The 22315-nt window shown below is 44.0% G+C and overlaps 1 protein-coding gene across 2 annotated transcripts in view; it reads right to left on the bottom strand.

The window, feature by feature from the left end:
- The window catches only part of TNKS (tankyrase), a 210897-nt gene that overhangs the window by 182261 nt on the left and 6321 nt on the right, over window positions 1-22315 (bottom strand). For both annotated transcript variants that reach the window (XM_083174989.1, XM_083174993.1), the window contains exon 2: window positions 9314-9538. In XM_083174989.1, coding sequence (XP_083031115.1) covers window positions 9314-9538 — 225 coding nt within the window. The remainder of the gene's footprint in view (window positions 1-9313; window positions 9539-22315) is intronic.

Genomic DNA, 22315 nt, shown 5'->3' with positions numbered 1-22315 from the left:
ACACTACACACCCCCCGGGTTGAAATAAAGTTTGTACCCCCCCCTACACTATACACGTGTTGAAACATTTCACTACCAGTAACACAAAAATAAAAATGGCATTCCAAATGTCATCCCAAATGTCATCCAGAAGAATGTATTCAGCGGAGGAGGCATATGCCATGCTTGCCTCTGACTCTGACACAGCCAGTGATGCAAGCGGGGAATTTGAAGGATTCGTCTTAAGCTCCTCTTCCTCCTCTGGTGATGAGGGACCCCCTCAAAGACGCCCCCGTAGAGCAGCTGAGACCCACCCCCCAATAACCGATCTCGTATGGACCCCACCACCAGACAATTTTGAGCCCCAGGTTCCTGAGTTTTTGGCCATGCCAGGAATCCAATTTGATTCCACAGGTCTCAGAGAAATTGACTTTTTCAAATTATTTTTCTCTGATGATTTTATAAATTTAATGGTGGACCAAACTAATTTATATGCCCAGCAGTTTATTGCTCAAAACCCCACGTCATCATTTGCTAGGTGGACCCCTGTAGATGCAGTAGAGATGATGACGTTTTGGGGTCTGGTGTTTCATATGGGCATAGTAAAAAAGCCAGAAATTAGGCAATATTGGAGTACAGATGTTCTGTACAGCACCCCATTTTACCGTATGGCCATGCCCCGGGCTCGATTTGAGACGATCCTTAAATTTTTGCATTACAACGATAATGCACAGTGCCCACCCAGAGATGATCCCACCTTTGACCGGCTATTCAAAGTCAGGCCGGTCATTGATCATTTCAGTGCCAAATTTGAAGAGATGTACATCCCAGATAAATTCATTTGCATAGACGAGTCCCTTATACATTTTAAAGGAAGGGTTAAATTCCGCCAGTACCTTCCCAGTAAGAGGGCAAGGTATGGCATAAAAATGTATAAGCTGTGTGAAAGCACCTCAGGGTACACTCACAGGTTTAGGGTATATGAAGGGAAGGATTCAAGAATTGAACCACCAGAATGCCCCCCCTCCCTCGTAGGTGTTAGTGGAAAAATTGTCTGGGATTTAGTGCACCCCTTCCTGGATAAAGGTTATCACCTCTATGTGGATAACTTTTACACTAGCATCCCCCTGTTTAAGGCCCTTGGTTCAAGAGGTACAGCAGCTTGCGGTACTGTGCGCAAGAACCAAAGAGGCCTCCCAAAAACGCACATTGCCCAAGTAATGAGAAGGGGTGAAAGCAGGGGAATATGCACCGAAAATATGTTGTTGGTCAAATATAAGGAGAAGAGGGATGTCCTTATACTGACAACAATTCACGGAGACAGTACCACCTCCGTCCCTGTACGAGGTAACAGTACCCACACCTCAAAACCTAATTGTATCCTGGATTACAATAGGTACATGGGCGGAGTGGATCTTTCAGATCAGGTACTGAAGCCGTACAGTGCCCTGCGGAAAACAAAAATCTGGTACAAGAAGCTGGCCGTGTATATCATCCAGATGGCACTGTATAACGCTTACGTGCTATTCCGTTCTACCGGCCAGAGGGGGACATTTATGCACTTTCAAGAGGAAGTCATAAAGGGCCTAGTATTTGGGAACCAGCAGGCAGAGGGCCCCCGTATTGTACCAGGGCAGCATTTTCCGAACGAAATCCCCTCCACTGCAAGAAAGGGCAGGACACAAAAAAGGTGCAAAGTTTGCTATAAAAAGGGAATAAGAAAGGAAACTATTTTCCACTGTGAAACTTGCCCCGACAAACCCGGCCTATGTATAAAGGAGTGTTTTAAAATATACCACACATCTATGGATTATTAGGTTCATCATTTCACCGTGCTTCGGGGGTCTTGCTAATGCCACATAGCACCCACCAACATTCCACCAGAATCTGAGCTGCAAAATCCAAAAATCACTCCTTCCCTTCTGAGTCCTGCCATGCACCCAACTGGTATTTTTTGGTCACATATGAGGCATTGCCATACTCGGGAGAAATTGGGGCACAGATTTTGGGGTGCTTTTTCTCCTTCATACCTTCTGAAAATGAAAAATTTTGAGCCAGAACTGCATTTTTGTGTAAAAATATATAATTTTTCATTTTCACTGCCCAGTTGTATCAAAATTGGTGAAACCCCTGGGGGTTTGAAATGTACACTATACCCCTAGATGAATTCCCTGAGGGGTGTAGTTTGCAAAATGGGGTCACTTGTGGGGTGGTTCCACTGTATTGGTGCTTTGGGGGTCTTGCTAATGCGACATAGCACCCACCAACATTCCACCAGAATTTGTGCTGCAAAATCCAAATATCACTCCTTCCCTTCTGAGTCCTAACACTTTTTGGTCACACATGAGGCATTGCCGTACTCGGGAGAAATTGGGGCACAGATTTTGGGGTGCTTTTTCTCCTTCATACCTTCTGAAAATGAAAAATGTTGAGCCAGAACTGCATTTTTGTGTAAAAAAATTTAATTTTTCATTTTCACTGCCCAGTTGTATCAAAATTGGTGAAACCCCTGGGGGTTTGAAATGTACACTATACCCCTAGATGAATTCCCTGAGGGGTATAGTTTGCAAAATGGGGTCACTTGTGGGGGGGTTCCACTGTATTGGTGCTTGGGGGGTCTTGGTAATGCGACATAGCACCCACCAAAATTCCACCAGAATCTGAGCTGCAAAATCCAAAAATCACTCCTTCCCTTCCGAGTCCTGCCATGCACCCAAATGGTATTTTTTGGTCACATGTGAGGCATTGCCGTACTCGGGAGAAATTGGGGCACAGATTTTGGGGTGCTTTTTCTCCTTCATACCTTCTGAAAATGAAAAATGTTGAGCCAGAACTGCATTTTTGTGTAAAAAAATTTAATTTTTCATTTTCACTGCCCAGTTGTATCAAAATTGGTGAAACCCCTGGGGGTTTGAAATGTACACTATACCCCTAGATGAATTCCCTGAGGGGTATAGTTTGCAAAATGGGGTCACTTGTGGGGGGGTTCCACTGTATTGGTGCTTGGGGGGTCTTGGTAATGCGACATAGCACCCACCAAAATTCCACCAGAATCTGAGCTGCAAAATCCAAAAATCACTCCTTCCCTTCTGAGTCCTGCCATGCACCCAAATGGTATTTTTTGGTCACATGTGAGGCATTGCCGTACTCGGGAGAAATTGGGGCACAGATTTTGGGGTGCTTTTTCTCCTTCATACCTTCTGAAAATGAAAAATTTTTAGCCAGAACTGCATTTTTGTGTAAAAAATTTAATTTTTAATTTTCACTGCCCAGTTGTACCACAATTGGTGAAACCCCTGGGGGTTTGAAACGTACACTATACCCCTAGATGAATTCCCTGAGGGGTGTAGTTTGCAAAATGGGGTCACTTGTGGGGGGGTTCCTAACTTTTAGCATCTTATGGTGCCTAGAAACCTACATGGTGCCTAAAAAATAATCTCATAAAAAGGAGGCTCCAAAATCAAGTAGGTGCTCCTTCTATTATGAAGCCTGTGGTTTGGTCAACGTGCACACTAGGGCCACATATAGGATATTTATGAAAACAAAAGAATTGGGGGAATCAATTTTTAGTCACATTTCTCTAGTAAAATGTACTGTGTTCCTTAGAAAAATGTATTAAAATTGCAAATCTGCAAAAAAAAAAAAATTTTGAAATTTCACCTACACTTTGTTTTAATTCCTGTGAAACACCTAAAGGGTTAACAAACTTCCAAAATGCTGTTTTGAATACTGTGAGGGGTGCAGTTTTTGAAATGGCATCATTTATGGGGGTGTCTCACATACAAGTCCCTCAAAGTCACATCAGAACTGAACTGGTCCCTAAAAAAATCAGTGTTTGAAATTTTCTTGAAAATTTGAGAATTTGCTATTCATATTGTAAGCCTCCTAGTGTCCAAAAAAATTAAAAGGAAGTTGAAATAATGATGGAAACATAAAGTAGACATATGGTCTATGTTAGTTATTAACTATTTTGAGTGGTATGATTATTTGTCTCACAAGCAGAAAATTTAACATTTAGCAAATTGCTAAATTTTCCATTTTTTTACGACATTTTGGTATTTTTCACAAAAAAACACAGACTGTATCGACCCAAATTTACCACTAATTTGAAGTACAATGTGTCACGAAAAAACAATCTCAAAATCACTGGGATAAGTAAAAGCAAAAAAAAGTTATCCCCACTTAAGTGATACATGTCAGATTTGAAAAAAAGGGCTCTGTCAGGAACGCAAAAACTGGCTCTGTCAGGAAGGGGTTAAAAAGCAGTAATTGGTCATGTCTTCCTCCAAAATTTGGACACTAAACTATATTCATTATATAAAACAATAATTGTGTCAAAGTTTAAATATATATGGACCTAACAGATGCCCTCCCCATGGTAATGCACAGAAACAGAGATGGGCATCGCTCCTTAGGCTATATATGTGGCTAATTACTAGTCACATATGTTTTTCCACAGCCACATATACACACACACACACACACACACACACACACACAGTATATAGATCATTTAGCACACCTACAAACATTCTAACAACATTGAAAACATCCCTAGGTCATAGCACCTTCACCCATCAAAATAAAACAACATTTTCAAGAAAATTATTACCCATCACCTGCATCCACTCTCCTCTCCAATCATCCTGGCCACCAAGGTGAAAAATACGTGCCAGAACTAGCTGTTGTAAAGGATGCTATCCATTATGTATGACAGTACTACTCTAGAACAACTACACTATAATACAAAACATAACCTTCTACTTGAAAAAAGCAAAGCTGGTAAAATACTGTAAAAAAAAAAAAATAATAAACTCATAGGAATCAGATAGCGTGTATGCTGTGCATCTAAACGTGTTCTGTATTTCGGAAACAGATGTAAAAAAGTGTTGCATTATGCACTGTATCCAACATCCCACTAATCAGGATTTAACATATACAGTAAACTAGAACACCATCCCTTCAACAGAGACACATAAAACAGAATAAGTATTCTATTTTTTATTTAAAACAATCACAAATGTGTTGAACTACAAATATATGAAATAATTGTATATAAAAACAAGGAATGCACGTTTGGAATAGATTTAGAGAATTAAAACACAGCCACTGTTTGGGTAAAGTCTCCCTTACCTGAAAATACATTGTTTCCAGCAAGTAAAATTCTCTGAAGAGAAGTTTTGTTGTATTTCTTTATCAAGATTAATTTCATTGTGCAGCGTTACTCCTATATGCTACGACACTGCTCCAGTTTGGCAGCGAAGAACACTCTTGTATCAGCAACCACATGATTATTGTTCTAAATTGCCAAAAAGATCATGTATTTTCACAACCCCCACCAGAAAATTGCATCTCATGCATCCAAATGATTTAGGCAGATTACGTGCAGTTTAATATTGGAGGATTACTCTAATACAGAGCAGGTCGGATTCTAGATATATGAATGCACAGAAAGCTAGGGGCATAATTCAGACAAATCATTTAAATCAAGAGGCGGAGGTGCAAATGTAAAAAGAAGTCAAATTATATTACAGATAAGGATTTTACAAAACCTGAAAATTGTTAAAAAATGGCCTTCATACAATGTAAAAAATAAATAAATTGAAAAAAAATATGACCTCCTAGCTTTTACCACAGCTGTGCTATTATTAAGGCATGTACAATTAGTGGGTAAATCCTGCAATGCACTATGGCCCTCATTCAGATCTGATCGCAGTACAAATTTGTTCTCAAAATGGGCAAAACCATGTGCACTGCAGGTGGGGCAGATGTAACATATGCAGAGAGAGTTAAATTTGGGTGGGTGTGTTGAAACTGAAACCTAAATTGCGGTGTAAAAATAATGCAGCCAGTATTTAACCTGCACAGAAACAAAATAACTCCACCAAATCGAACTCTATACATGTTACATCTGCCCACCTGCAGTGCACATGGTTTTGCCGATTTTAAGAAAAAAATTGTACTGAGCTCAGATCTGAATAAGGCCCTATGCCTGTTCCGCATCCAAAAATGCTACAGGATCATCTGAATTAGCTTTTGGCAGAGGTTCTTGTAATGCTGAACTCATGTGACCATTCAGGGAAAGTGCACTGTGTGATAGTGGCATACTGAGCACACTCCTGCCAGTACACAGCTGTTTGCATTAATACACAGGTCTATTCATTGCTGCCAGATAGATGGATAGCTTCTGGTTGCCATGTAAACACGTTATGCATATAAGAAAGTGTTCCGCTGTAAGACAAGAATTGTGTTGCTAATTGTTAACTGTGCTGTTTTTGTTCTTCAGATACTGTTATGTTTAGTACAGTGTACACTGTATTGTTCTAATATGTGCTATATGTACAGAGCTGCGAACCACAAGTGGCGCCTTATAAATAAAACACCACTATGCATGGTAATAGTAGTGCTGGACATATAGCCCAGAACCTATGCTTTACCGCGTGGTAGCGGAGGGGCTTATCATGGGATATAGGGCTTATGGTAAATTGGGTACTTGTGTAGTTTCACGGCGCCACTAGATCGCATGCCCCACTATCCAAGTGGGCATAGAGTTGATTTTATATAGTGTGGCGAGCGCAGCGAGCCACCAATCCCAATGCGTGGCGAGCCCCGCGAGGGGACACAGATGTTGTTTCAAAGCAACTGACGATATCGCATGCCATTTGCATGCAATTCCATCAAATACATTCCGTGTCCGCTTGCCACGCTATATAAAGTCAACTCTATGCCCACTTGGATAGTGGGGTAATGAAATGGATAGTAAATCGCATGCGATATCGGATGTCAAATCGCATGCGATCTAGTGGCGCGGTGAACCTACACAAGTACCGTAAATTGAATTGGCCACTAGTTTAGTCCATGATTAACTCCTTGGTTGTGTTTGCAAATAAGACTAATGGGGCCTACACACGTAGTGATATACAGGCACTTTCTGAGTGATTTTACTTTAAACTACATCGCTCAGCTAGCGATATCGATGCGCGTCGATATCTCCCACCAATTAATAACGCGCATGCTGGTTAGTGTTAGTGGTTACTGTGTGCTGAGCGATCCGATCAATCAAGCATCGCTCAGAATGCTCGTCTACACACATCGATAAGTGTGTAGGACCCATTACAGTATTAATGTCAAATGCAACAAGCATTGGAAGTACATTATGCAAGATGAAATAAAGTTCTGAAAAATATATGGAAAGATTCACAACATGTCTACAGTAAAATTCACATTAAATAAACCTACAACAAATGTGTGCCTGCTATAGAGACCTGCACAGTCCACAACTGCCAACATGGGACACACACACACACAGTAATGCAGGCTATTTTCTCTACAGTATACTTCAATAGATGTGCAAGGAAGGAAGTCTGGTGAATGCAGCTCAACGGGTGGGACACATTTTCCACATGAAGCCATCATGGGCCATATACATTCCCCAATCAGTGAGTTGAACACATTGTTATACTGATTTCATCCACAGTAGTTTCTTAAGGAGGAAACCGCTGAAAGTTCCTGCACTTGAAGGACTGTTTCTGGCAATTTCCTATCTGAAGAATATACGAATTGCTAAATGTTGCCAGGGTAAAATAAATATACAGGAGAATCCAAATATCATGCTTTAATAAACATACAGTAGTCATTTGTCTTACACAAACATAATATACAGTATTACATAAAATAATGACTTAAAAATCTACATAAAGTGCAAAAAGTAAAGCCAATATGTTATAGCTGCATGACTTTAATCTTAAAGCCTACTAGATATGAGGAGTCTTCAATGTGTCTTTGACAAGCTATGGAATTTAAATTTCCTCATCAACGTCCCATGTCCCACTTCCCGGAAATAAGCAGCTTCTCTCTTTAATTGATGGAAATAGGACCATTCTTTCCCAATCAGTCTACCTATATACGTAACTAGCCAGTTTATAACATCTTGTTCAGAAGGATTGGACAGAAACATCCAAAGACAAATAGGGAATATCTCCCATATATCCTAGTGTTTAAGTTAGGCTGTTTTAGCAGGGATATCGAAATCCTGCCTGGTGTTTAAAAAGCAAAATGTACCCTGCTCCATTAACGACACCCTGCTCAACAGCCGGCCCTCTGTTTTGTTGTTGCGATGGGAATGCACACGACATCCATTCACATAAGCTTGGGGGAAGCACTGCACCTCTGTAGGTACTGGTCACACCCCCATCAGTGATGTAGATGTTCTGGACCATCCCCAATGGTGACATCAGCCAGGCCATGCCCCTATGTATGCCAACCCCAGCACCCTGCTGCATCATATTCTAGCGGGAACACAATATCCACTTCCTATCACCTTAGGTCTACTCTTAAGGTTCCCATACATTGGGGCAACTTCTCCCCTCGCCCACAATCCCCCCTTAACCCAAAGGGAAGGTTCCGGGTAGAAGAATTTATTGCATGCGATCCCAGCCAAGCCTGCCCGGCTCACAAGTAATCCAAGATTGTTTGTGCAACCAGTGCAACTCATAGGCTTCGGTGCTATGCGTGGTCACATCGGACCTGCTGTCTTTCACTCGCAATTTGGGCTCTACTTTTGATTCGATTTGCTTTCAATTTACCCTATTTCACCCATTTTCGATTTGGCCTTTGCTTTCACATTCGATCTGCACTTTTGCATTAAATATCGATTTCTATATTGAATTCGAATTACATTCATGGTACAGTGTACACATTCGATTTACTGGATAGTTTTTGATATTTCCTTGCCTGCAGAGTCTATTTTTCTTTTCGATATAGAGAAAACTGGAGCGCGCATCAAATCAAATGCAGATCAAAAGTGCCTTAAAAACCATTTGATTTCGATTTGATTTTGCTTCTATAAACCAAATCCAAAAACTGTCAAAATCGAAGTGTGTGTACACCCCTTAAGACTTAAGATTAGTTTCTTGATAGGTCTGATTTTTATATTTCAAGTTGTATACTTAAGCCAGCAAGTGCTCAAAGAACCACCACAATCTGTGGGTATTAGTTACAGTTTTAAATGACCATGTCCATACAACTAGTGCGTGTTCTGAATCTTGATTGTTAAATATTTTTTAACATCCATTTATGCCATTTTGTGACATTTCTAACTTATCAAACATTCTGATTATAAGTAGGGAAGCAGTGATTATGGGAAAGGTAAGAGTAAAAATGGCAACTGTATAACATTTTTAGGACACAATGATGCCCTTTTACTTGTGACATTCTAACACTTCTATTACACTTCCCATTTAAGAGCCAAGAAAATGCTAAACTGCGAAGATGTCATGAAGAGAAAGATTATTCTTTTGAAAGCTGCTCCCTCGTATACAACATGCACACTCACCTATGCAAACATCTATCTTTCCTTTAATAGCCGCTTCATGTAGTGGAGTATAGTTCCAATTGTCTCTGGCATTGGGGTCAGCTCCTTGGCAAAGCAGCAGGGTGACTACCTCAGCGTGTCCAAATGAACAGGCATTATGTAGTGGAATAAGACCACCATCATCTCTAGCGTGAACGTTAGCTCCCGTCTGCAGCAGATGCTCCACAACATCTTTTCTTCCAAAACCTGCAAATGAAATAGAGAATGGTTAGCATTTGCTTCCTGTAAATTTAGATTTAGTTTCACAGTAGTAAAATAAAGCTTTGCATACTTTCCTCAAGCACTCATAACTTTACAATGCAGTGCATACATAGGAAAAAACATACATAGGAAAAAAAACATCTGGAGGTCACTCACACTAGCCATGCTAGTTCTACAGAATTTACATCACGCCAGAACGTTCAAAGCTATAACAGTTATATGATGGTCCCATACATTGCCAGATTTCTATTCCCACCAGACAGATAAACCAGGCCCCATCCACTACGCAGACATATCTGAAGCTGGACTAAATTTTCACTCTATTCACCTCATATACACGAGTGTTGGCATAATCCTATATTAAACAGCACAGTGTTCCCTATTTGTTCTTTACATACCCTCCCCCCCTCAACCCCCGCTAATTTCATAACATATATGGATGGTTGTTGAAGTTTCCTCCAAATTAATGATATTTATCAAAGCAGGGAATCTATATACTGTAGGTGATCTGCGGTTTACTTCTGCCAACCAATATGGGCTATAATGGGATTTTAGACCAACTTCCGCCAACCAGGGTGATAAGCTATTAACTATCCATCTCCACCAACTACGGCTAGCTGGATTCAAAGGTGGTTCCATCAACTCCCGCACAACATAATTATTTATTTTGTTTCTTATATAGCGCAGCAGATTCTGTTGCGCTTTACAATAGACAGACTTTGAGGTAGGAGGGCCCTGCTGCAAGCTTACAATCTATAGGTACATAAGAGGGAAACACAAGGACAGGCACCAGTAATAGCATAGCAGTCCCACCAAGCACCATCATAATGTCACAGTCGGCTGCAAAGTAATCACTTCCGCCAACCATGATCGGTTCCATGGTTGGCTAGAACGGCAGTCCCATTTTCTCCTGGTGCGGAGATCACGGCGGAGATTATTTACAGAAAGGAAGACATCGACACACACTAGTTTCATAAGATAGGCAGGTAAGGTCCCACTTTGGATATATTAACTTTTCAGTAAAAAGCAGGTAAAGAAATTTAGTTTGTTCTTATGAATTTCAAAACAGGGATCCGATCACACGGTCTGCTCCAGTCACATAACCGTTTGTTTATATTAAATAACAATTTTGGAGTTTTACACTCAGTTCCATGAGCTTATAAACATTTTGGAAACTGATGAACAATTACTATATACAGATCGCCATCCGCCAGTGTGCGCCACCGCCCAGTCCGCCATAATGGGGCTCACGCACTCCATTCTCAGCAATGAGACGCTCACATGTCCGCCGGCCACAACCCCAGCCAGCGCTATGGCTATATCACACTGGCGGGCACAATGAGGCTGGCTACATCTGTATGTGATCTTCTGTGCATACATTTTTTTATCTTATTTTAGGTTTATTTATATACGGCTAGGGACACCTGTGATTAATTATGCAATCAATTCAGGGGTATTTATAGAGGCCGCAAGTCACTAGGGATTCATTCTGCTCCTGATGAAATGTGTTGAGCCTGCTGTAGCCTTATATGAGCTTGTCATTTATCTCCAAATGGGATCCTTACTGCATATTCAGGACTTTATGAGAATATGTTTCTGGACCAGCACATCTAAGGGGACTCTTCCAGGTACAGTCACCTGCATTCAGCGAGGGAGTTATTTTATTCCACCATTGCCTGCCCTGTGGACTCCTTACATTATTTCAAGCAAAGTTTTAATACAGATACAATTCCACCTGGATACAAACCCATAAAGCTGGATATTAGAGCGGGACATCTATCCTTTATTTATCCTGACCAGGCCCTTTGGCGGTGCAATATACCAACTAAAGCTCACAAAGTTAATTAAGGCTTTTCTAGTGTGTTTTTTATTAGCCAATTGATGCATACATTTTTTATTGTTATCCATATTTATTCTTTAATAAAACTATTTTGTTATACCGAGCTGTATCCAAATATATTTCATACGTCAGTATAGCAACAGCGCTGTTGTACATTATTATAAGTTTATGCAATTACTCTGGCCTCATATTTCTCTGCACAATGCGGTCCACAAACTCTTTGCAAACCTGTACAAACTGCTTTAAAAGTTAGTAATGTATGGTCTGTATATTGAGCTAATATGCAAAGATGGATCCATAAATAAGGTAACAAGACCCTCTAATTACATAACTGTATTCAAGTCGTACATAAATCAATAATATGGCATTGGTACAGATTATTTTTCCATTCTCACTGTACTTGACTAGCATTGACACACCAAGGAATCTATAACAACATAAAAGAAACCAATCAGTGTCAATTGCCTGAAGCCCAGAGATGGCGGTTTGTTGAACTTGTCTGTTGCGGATTGACTTCATACCAGGTGCTTTTAAAATAGTTCAAAGAGATAGAAATCTCTTGTGCCAGGTCAGGTATGTCCTAAAAGTAACTACTCACATGTGCAGTTGGCTGAGTGCAACCTGGCCTTATCATGCAGCAATAAGCAGACAAGACAATGAATGCCAGCTGCTGCCCTTTAGACTCAAGCTGGTTATAAATCAGAAAGACCTGCTCACATCAGCATGTGCACCAAACTAGATGTAACCCGGGTATAAGCAATGGCCACACACTACTGTGGAGAGTCCGGTCCACAACTACTGTCAAAATATGTTAAAAATAGACACTTGGTTATTAAACGCGTTTCGGCATCCATGCAATGCCTTTTTCAAGAATTGTGTCAAATCGAATTACTGGTGTCTTGTAGCGTGGGGGACTGACATGTGCAACTCCCTCCATGTGTGTCACAAACTCCAGCAAAAACTTTTTTTGGGATGTTTCCGGCGTTCATACTGTCTTTTAAAATAATAAAATTGAGTTTGGAACTGGATGGTGAGCCCTTCCTTTGAAAGAAACCTTTATACGAGGTTCCACGGCTTGTTCATGTAAGCATACATGTAAGCGTGATTTACATATGCACGAGTGAGGTGACCCTCAACATCCCCTGGACCTCTGGGAAACTTTGGGAGCACCTTTTCCATAGAACTCTAAACACCAAGGGAAAAGAGAACTTTTATAGTGTTGCAATATTACATTATTGTGTTATTTTGCTTGTTTCCACATACTATTACATTTGGATTGGAGGGGAAGGAGGAAATCGTATGGATCCACTATATGTGTTGGAACAATAACCTGAGCGCAAGTGAGACTATACCTTTTTGTGTTATTGTGTTTGTCTGTGGTCCGGTGACCACATATATAGTCTATTGCTGCTGGAGTATTTGCAGCACCATAAGTGAAATTATTTCTTTGCTCACAATCATGATTGTGTCCAGATTTCCCTTAAACTCTGGAAGCAGAATTGGTGGTTTATAGACACAATGTACTCACAATGTGCACAAAATCAGTTGAACAATCCAGCTGCTGCATACAGTACAACCAAAGGGTCAGTGCTCAGTGCCAAGGGGTGAATGCTCATTGCCAAGAACTCTTGGAGGACACCGATGCTAGGAGGTCTTATCTGAATGCTAGTGTCGGTACTTGTTTCCTAGCACGGCGCACATCACAGGTGATCGCATACCTTAAGTTAAGGTATGCGATCACCTGCGATGTGCGCCGTGCTAGGACACGTCCGACGCGATTTCAGGGCTATTTTTAGCCTTTTCCCCCGACAATTAAAAAAATCGCGTGGCTTAAGTTAAGGCATGCGATGCGACCGATGCGATTTTACATAGGGAACAATGTTAAATGGGCCACTCCATGATGAACGCCAACCCGAAGTGTGGCGAGCGCAGCGAGCCCGCGAGGGGCGGCGGTACGAGTCCTCCGACCTTTTCATACCCCCACTATCCATGTCGGCGTGGAGTTGATTTTATATAGTGTGGCAAGTGCAGCGAGCCACCGAGCCCGAAGCGTTGGGAGCGCACGCGTAATACCTGTGAAGTAATGCACGTGCGCTCGCCACACTATATACAATCAACTCCACGCCGACGTGGATAGTGGGGGTATGAAAAGGTCGTAGGACGCGTACCGCCGCCGCTCGCCACACTTCGGGTTGGCGTTCATCATGGGGTGGCGTTAACAAAGGGGGGGCATGGTATACAATGAAAATTGGGGTCTGGGGGGCATTTAACATTGGGCCCAATGTAAAATCGGGTCTCAGGGACCATTTTACATTGGTTCCGACGTAAAAATCTCATCGATCGCATCGCATGCGATTTGGTTGCATGCAATGCGATTTTTAGGACCCGATAGATACAATCAAAATCGCAGACGCCGTGCTAGGAAACAAGTACCCTAGTGTCTGACAGGGAGCACAGCGCTGCAGCTAGTGTTCCCTCTAAGCTTGTTTTGCAAGGTGCCGCACCCGGCAATTAATTGCTGTGGGAGGCTGCCTGCCACAACATAGATTTTTTGCAGCGCCGACAGGCTGGAAGAGGGACAGCGTCGGCATGTATCCCTTGGCAGACAGGAGAGGAAGAGAGGTGTCCCAACTGCGGCAGCTGGGTGCTGCCTGGATACTGGACACACAGAGTGACTGCGCTGTGGCGGGAGGCCCCGTATGTCATAAATTGCTAAATTAATATGATACTGCCAATATGCAGTGGTGTCAGGGAAATTGTAATATGCAACTAACAATGAAAATAATACAGCCAATCAGCAATGAGAGGATGTCATCATATGCAAATCAGTGAGAGTAAACAAGGCAATCAGCTTATAGGCCGAAAGGAAAAAGGAGTCTGAGGTCATAATAGAAAAAAAAAGCAATGAGAATTATACAGACAAATCAACAGTGGTGTCAGTGAAAGACTTCACAGGGAGCTGCATCAAGTCAAGCAAGCTGGCTACCAGCATCTGTCAGCAAAAAACAATACAACACTATGCAGCCTAAGAGACCCCAGATTCAAAGAGGCTATACTTTGGGAAAAGCCAGTTGGCAAGTGTTTAGCAAGACACCGCACAAACACACCTACTGTACAGAGCAAACCCCAGGCTTGAGAGAGACAATGACTTTAACTACAGGTATAATGTCAAAAAACAAAAACCTGGTAATATCTGTATGACCCTTTTTCAGTTTTCCAGTATTTCAAAGCAAATGGTCAACTGTCATTTGCTCTTATCCATTACCAAGTTTTTGGTCAAACCAGCCAGATCTAACAATAAATATGTAGATGTATAGCCAGCTTTACCTGATATATTGAACTATAAGCCCACTATCCTTTACTGCAGCAAAGTCAACTCCGATTACCAGGAGGGGAAAGGGATCAATAAAAGATCACCTCAGTCCTCCATGGAGGTCCCCACAGAGTAACACTGCATTGACCCCTCCTGTTGAGAAAGAGGTCCAGTGATAGTAAATGGACTGGCTTAACATTTCTATTAGCATTGCAAACATTGACAGATATAAAGCAGCATTTATTCTCCCAATTCTGACAGTCTATTTTTTATTTATTTGTTTATTTTTTTAAAGCACAGCACTGGGTTCAAATACCTAGACATCAGCCATCTCATCCAAGAAAAATAGTGCACTATTCACACCAATCTTTACCAAAAAAGAACAGTCCGACAGAAGGGGTGGTCCCCAACCAGAAAGCTGTTGCTAGGAGCAAGGGGCGGCCCCCAAACAGAGGGGGCCACCAGAAGCAAGAGGGGAACCCCTCTGGTTAGGGGCTTCATATGTAATTTTTTGTATCAAAGGACAGGATATACAAGGTGCAGAGTGTTAGGCTGGGTACACACTAGACTGGGCTGTTGTAAAACTACAAGTCCCAGTATGCCTAGCTACAGATTTGCTATAAGGGAATGCTAAAACTGTGGCAATGCATGATGGGACTTGTAGTTTCACAACAGCTAAAGAGCCACGTCGGTATTTGAATTTTGCCCGGTGATCTGCTGAGGGGAGGGGAGGAGGGGGGGTGTCATGGGCGTATATGTGTTTAAATGTTTATTGCAAGATATATTTCTATAAAGGGATTTTTGTAAGAACTTACCGTTCGAATCCCTTTCTCTGATATGGTCCTGGTGACACAGCTCAACACTGGGATGTAGGAGGGTCCGAAGGAGCCAGGCACCTATCCTAAAGCTTTAGAGGGTAGGCTCCTCCCCTACTGCATCCCGGACTCTTCAGTTCAATCTTTCAAAGCCACTGGAATACATTAACTCAGTACAAACGCCTGCACATATTATATGCACATTTTATAACAGCAACTGTTAACTTTTAACCATTTTAACATGAACATCATGAAACTTCTGGCATACTTACTGAGCGTAAGGGAGGGATCGCTGTGTCACCAGGACCATATCAGAGAAAGGGATTCGAACGGTAAGTTCTTACAAAAATCCCTTTTTCTCTTTCAATGGTCCTGGTGACACAGCTCAACACTGGGACGTTCCAGAGCCGGTCCTTTGGGTGGGTACGCTCAGGTCTGCAGCTCTCAGCACTGCTCGCCCGAATGATGCGTCCTCCGACGCGAACTCATGGAATCTATAGAATTTGGCAAATGTGTGAACAGATGACCAAGTGGCAGCTCTGCAAACCTGCTCAGCTGTGGCCCCATGTCGAACCGCCCAAGAGGTGGCAACTGACCTGGTGGTATGCGCATTAATTCTGGCCGGTACAGACCTACCCACTTTGGTGTATGCAAAGGCTATCACAGATCGCAACCACCTAGCAATAGTCTGCTTAGATGCAGGCCAACCAATTTTGTGTACGTCATACAGTACCAATAATGTGTCAGTCTTTCTGACACTCTTCACTCTGTCCACATATATGCGTAAAGCACGCACAACATCCAAAGTCTTCAACTTGTCCCCTTTCTTAGAACCCTCTGGGGGTTGAAACACAGGTAGAACTATCTCCTGATTTAAATGGAAGGCAGAGACTACCTTCGGTAAAAACTGAGGCACTGTTCTCAGAACAGCCCTGTCATCATGAAAAATTATGAAGGGAGATTTGCATGACAAGGCTCCCAACTCTGACACTCTTTTAGCAGATGCTACTGCTAACAAAAACACTAGCTTCCACGTGAGAAACTTAAGTCAGCCGACCTTAAAGGTTCAAATGGTGCCTTCTGAAGGCAATACAAAACCAGTGACAGATCCCAAGGCGCTACTGGTTGCTTGTAAGGGGGTTTCAATCTGGATACCCCTTGTAAAAAGGTTTGAATCTCCGGCAAAATAGCTATCCTTTTCTGGAAATAGATGGACAAGGCCGAAATCTGCACCTTCAATGATTGAAGGCTTAGGCCCGATGAAAACCCATCCTGTAAGAATTCCAACATTCTTGATAGCTTGAAGTGAGATGTGTGAGCCTTTCGTCTCTCACACCATCTGATGTACGTCTTCCAGACTCTATAATAATTTGCCGAGGATACAGCTTTCCTGGCTTTTATCATAGTCTGTACTACTGCCTCAGAAAATCCTTTTCTTTTCAAAATGGCGGCTTCAATAGCCAGGCCGTCAAAATCAATCGATCGAAATCCAGGTGATTGAATGGTCCTTGTCTTAGCAGATCTGATCTCGGAGGCAGACGCCATTAGTCCACAGACAACCTCTGAAGTCTCGAGTACCAGGACCTCCTTGGCCAATCTGGGGCCACAAGGATCACCGGAACCTTCTGTTCCTGTATTCTTTTCAAAAGTCTCGCTAACATTGGTACTGGAGGGAATGCATAAAGAAGATCTCCCTGCCATTGAGTAGTCATGGCATCCACTGCCTCCGCTAGTGGATCCCTCGTTCTGGAATAGAACCTGGGCACTTGATGATTGAACCTGGATGCCATCAGGTCCACATGCGGAGTTCCCCACTTCCAAGTGATCTGTTGAAACACCTGAGGATGTAGGCTCCATTCCCCTTCCTTGAGCTCCTCCCTGCTCAGGAAGTCTGCTTCTATATTCTCTACTCCTGGAATGAATATAGCCGATACAGCTGGAACATTCTGTTCCGCCCATAGGAAGATTCTGGACACCTCCCACATGGCCAATTTGCTGCGCGTACCTCCCTGGTGATTCAGATACGCCACAGCTGTGGCATTGTCTGTCTGAATCCTCAAAGGGAGGTTCCGTAACCTGTCTCCCGCCAAGGAAATCACTTTCCAGACAGCTCTCAACTCCAAGATGTTTATTGGCAATACAGACTCCTCTGGCGTCCACAGCCCCTGCAGCCTGAGATCCCGGACTACTGCCCCCCAGCCCCTTAGGCTGGCGTCGGTAGTTACTACCAACCAGTCCCAGGTTTGTAATGACCGGCCCCACTGAAGGGAATCCACTTCTGTCCACCATTTCAAGGAGTCTAGAGTGTCCGAAGACAGCACTATCATCTCCGACTTCATTGTCAGAGTGTTCCCTGACCAAGCTGACAAAATGTTCCATTGGAACACCCGAGAATGGAACCTGGCATAATGAAGCGTCTCGAATGACGCCACAATTTTTCCTAGGAGCTTGAGACACCTCCACACTGAGATGCTCGGAGCCCTGAGGATCTCCTGGACTAAGGTGACCAGGTCCCTGGCCTTTACCTCCGGGAGAAATACCCGGTGGAGATGGGTATCCAGAATGACCCCCAAGAATTGGAGCCTCTGTGATGGTACCAACTGAGATTTTTGCAAATTTAAAATCCAGCCGTGAACTTGTAAAAAACTGATGGCCTCTGCCAAGTGACCCTGAAGCATGGCTGCTGACTCTGCTTTGAACAGGAGATCGTCCAAATAGGGTATTACTGTGATTCCCCTGAGCCTCAACACCGCCGCCATCACTGACATTATTTTGGTGAATACCCTTGGTGCGGTTGCCAGCCCAAAGGGTAACGCACGGAATTGTAAATGCAGGTCTCCTATAGCAAACCTCAACAGGGTCTGATGTTCCGGGTGAATGGGGTCGTGCAGATATGCGTCCTGGACATCCATGGACGCCAAAAATTCTCCCTGGTCCAGACTCAGGAGTACTGACCTTAAAGACTCCATTTTGAAATGGTCTACCCATAGATGGACATTTAAGGCTTTTAAGTTTAGTATTGGTCTGAAAGACCCGTCTGGTTTGGGCACCAGGAACAGCGTGGAGTAAAAGCCTTTCTTCCACTCTGCCCTGGGAACCGGAATAACCACCCCTTTTTCCACAAGGGAATGAGCCGCTCTCATAAGAGCTGTGCGAAGGAGCGCCTGTTTCGGCAAGGATGTGGGGATGAACCTCTTCGGAGGCAACCCTCTGAAAGGGATTTTGTAACCCTGGGTTATAACATCTAAAACCCAGGCATCCTGGTCTAGAGAAGCCCATGCGTCCCTGAAGTGTGTGAGACGCCCCCCCACCTTAATCACTGTCGGGCCCATCCCCTGACAGTCATGCGGAGGGTTTGTCTTCTCCTTTGGAGGCAGGCTTCTTATGGAAGGAGCCAAACTTGGACCTTTGAGTTTTGCCCCTAGAGGACTGAAACTTTCCCCTGAAAGACTGTCCTCGAAAGGACGCACCACCTCTAGGGGAGGGCCGAAAGGACGGCCTAAAAGCAGCGAATCTGGATGTCTGCTTTGCTGAGGAAGCCGGCAGAAATGTACTCTTGCCACCCGTGGCTTGTTTTATAATCTCCTCTAGCTCAGAACCAAAAAGTAACTTTCCCTTGAAAGCTAACATTTCTAGGGCCTTCTTGGACTCATTGTCCGCTTCCCAGGCCTTAAGCCAGAGCACTCTCCTGGCATTAATAGAGACTGCGGACACTCTGGTAGCCATCTTAAGAGCTTCCTCCTCTGCTTCCACCGCATATTCTGCAGTGGCCTTAATCTTTTCTGCTATAAGCAAAGCACCAGGGTCAGCCTGCAGCATGGTGCATAATTCACCAGCCCACTCTATCATGGCCTTAGAGACCCAGGCTGAAGCAATAAGGGGACGTAGGGTAAACCCCACCCCTTCAAAAATAGCCTTGAGGTTTCCCTCCAGCTTTTTATCCACAGAATCTTTAAAAGCTGCACCGCCCTGTACAGGCAATACCGTAGCTTTGGATAAACGTGCCACTGAAGCATCCACCACAGGCACCTTTTCCCAGAGCTCAGCATGAGACTCTGGCATGGGGTACAGACTAAGGAATCTCTTAGGCATCTGAAGCCTCTTATCCGGGGTTTTCCAAGCCCCTTCCAATAATTCCTGCAACCCCTCATCTGAAGGAAAAGTAACAGCCTCCTTCCGCTGTCGCTTAAAAACACCCTTAACAGGAGTCTTATCCTCCACAGACAGTTTTAAAGCCTGTTTCACAGCTACAATAAGATCCTCTATACCAGCCGCAGAGGTCTCTTCAAAATCATCACCCTGATCCCAGGGGATGTCAGTATACGCCCCTTCCTCCTCATCTACCACAGTAGGCATAGCATAAGACCTTTTAGGGGTCCCTGCAACATCATCCATTTTGTCCAGTATTTCACTTAACCTGTTGATCCCCTTAGCAGTATCCTGCATCACCTGAATAAGCGCAGGATCTGCCTGGGTAAGAGGCAAGGAGCCAGAAGACTGCTGAGATGATGGCATAGGTCTCTGTGATTCTACCAACACATCACTCTGCCTGTCCAGCTGCACCAAAGCATTTACTGACCTGCCTAGGGCACTGGCCCACGCAGGTTCACTCTGCTCTGCCCTATGGGGTTCACTGCCCATGGGTCTCACATCAGCGCAAGTAATACATAAGCCCCCCTTGGCCATCTGCTCAGGGACAAACTTTTGTGTGCAAACATTGCACGCGCTCAGTGCACTAAGGGCTCCCTCCCCCAAAACCACAGCCTGATGCTCAGACATGATGCAAGTGACAAATATCGATATACACAGTGCCAACAATGTACAAGCGTTTATACAGAGTCAATGCACCCAATCACTTATCTGTCTGTTGGTTTCAACTGCGGGGAAGCGATGCCCAGGAAATCCAAGTCACTCTGCCAGGATCAGTAAGCCAGCTCAGCTCCGCTGCAAGCGTTCTGAAAGGCGCCAAAGTCAGAGTGAAGGAAGAGACCAAAAGTCCCTGCTGCTGCGGGGTCCGTGACTTTTGGCGCCAACCACCCCCAGCCAGCCGCTCCTTAGGTAGGATTTCCTAGTTCCAGTGTCTCCCCCTCGACTGGGGACCACTTGGAACATGCCTGTCACAACGCTGCTGTCCTCTCATATAGGAGCTCAGCGTGTAAGCTCCGCATAAAATGGCCGCCGCCATCACGGAGCGCCTGTCCCCCATGATCCCCACCTAAACGTGGAGCCGGTTTCAGTGGAGCCGGTTTCAGGATACTCCGGAGCCCAGGCAGCCTCTTAATAGAGGCTGAAAGCGCTGCACAGGGAGGCCAGACAGCGTCTCCCCTGTGCACAGTGAACTGACAGGATGCGCTTCTGTCAGCTCCTGCTGCGCTAGCAGTGTGAGGATTCACTATGAGAATCCTCACACTGTGCCTACCTAGCTAGGGTGAAAGTTAATAAAACAATAAAAATTCCCTAACTACTCTATTTCTTCGGCTGCTCCCGCAGCCCTTTAGAATAGCACCCACTCCAGTGGGCACCTAACACGAACTGAAGAGTCCGGGATGCAGTAGGGGAGGAGCCTACCCTCTAAAGCTTTAGGATAGGTGCCTGGCTCCTTCGGACCCTCCTACATCCCAGTGTTGAGCTGTGTCACCAGGACCATTGAAAGAGAAATAACATTAATAACTGTATTTTGGAAACTTTAGCAAGTATTGTTAATAATATTGCTGCCTGAAATATTGAAGTTATTTGATTACAAATATTTGCGGTGATATTTATTTTCACACCCAGCACAATATGCATGATAATAAATGTAATGCCTATGCAATAAATTCCAAATACAATTGAACATTGCACAAATTCTTACTTCCATGATCATCTCTCGGTAAAAATGAATTTCCAACTTTGTTTTGTCCGTTTTTGTGTTTAACTAAAGACCTGATAGACCAAGTGGTTCTTATCTGCCTACAAACTGTTATTTTAGTGATAAAACACTCACCCTGGACTTTCCCAAAAGTGATTCCATATTATTTTGTATTTTGGTGTAATTATTGCACAGTGGCATAACTACAACCTTTGCGCCCCCCGCCGACATTTTGGCAGCACCCATCTGCTTTATTCTGTGGAGGTGAATGCTTTCTTCCCTGTTGCGATTTCCACACACACATGTGAATGGATGTTTAGCATAAACATCCATTTGCAGCCTTGCGTTCGGGGATGAAATCATTCTTATGCCGCCCATACACGCTGCGATTCCTGGCGGTGCGATGTGTGCTTTGAGGTGCACGCTCCCGCGGCACCTCATCGCACAGTACAAAAATATGTGCTGCATATACTTTTTGTTCTTGCTTTTCATCACATCGCATTGCATGCACAAGGCATGCACAATGCAATTTGATGGATGCTATTTAAGGCCGGAAAGCACGCTGGGATCGCAGCATGTATGGGCAGCTTAAGTCTCTGCTGGCGTCAGCTGCCCACGCTCCACACCCGCATTAGTATGGGAAGTACCTGTCAACCTGCTGAGTGGGGAGAATGAGGGGATGCTGTCCGCCGACACCGCTGCTGCTGTACCTCCCCCTGCAGCAGGTCCCTGCGGCGAATGGGCACTCAGCGGCAGGGGTCCCTGGGGCGGATGGGAACTAGTTCGGGACCCAGGCTGCTTACTGCCCATTTACCGCAGGGACCTCACGTGGCTGCAGGGGGGAGGTGTAGGGGCGGCAGACAGCATCCACTTAGTCTCCCCACAGCAGGTGGACAGGTACTCTCTCTCTCTCTCCCCCCCCCCCCCCCCCCTAGCAGCCGCAGAC

Source organism: Crinia signifera, chromosome 1 (genome assembly GCF_055691185.1).
Source record: "Crinia signifera chromosome 1, ASM5569118v1, whole genome shotgun sequence".
NCBI classification, from domain to species: domain Eukaryota; kingdom Metazoa; phylum Chordata; class Amphibia; order Anura; family Myobatrachidae; genus Crinia; species Crinia signifera.
The sequence above is the reverse complement of the archived record's forward strand: the minus strand, read 5'-3'. Positions and strand labels throughout refer to the sequence as shown.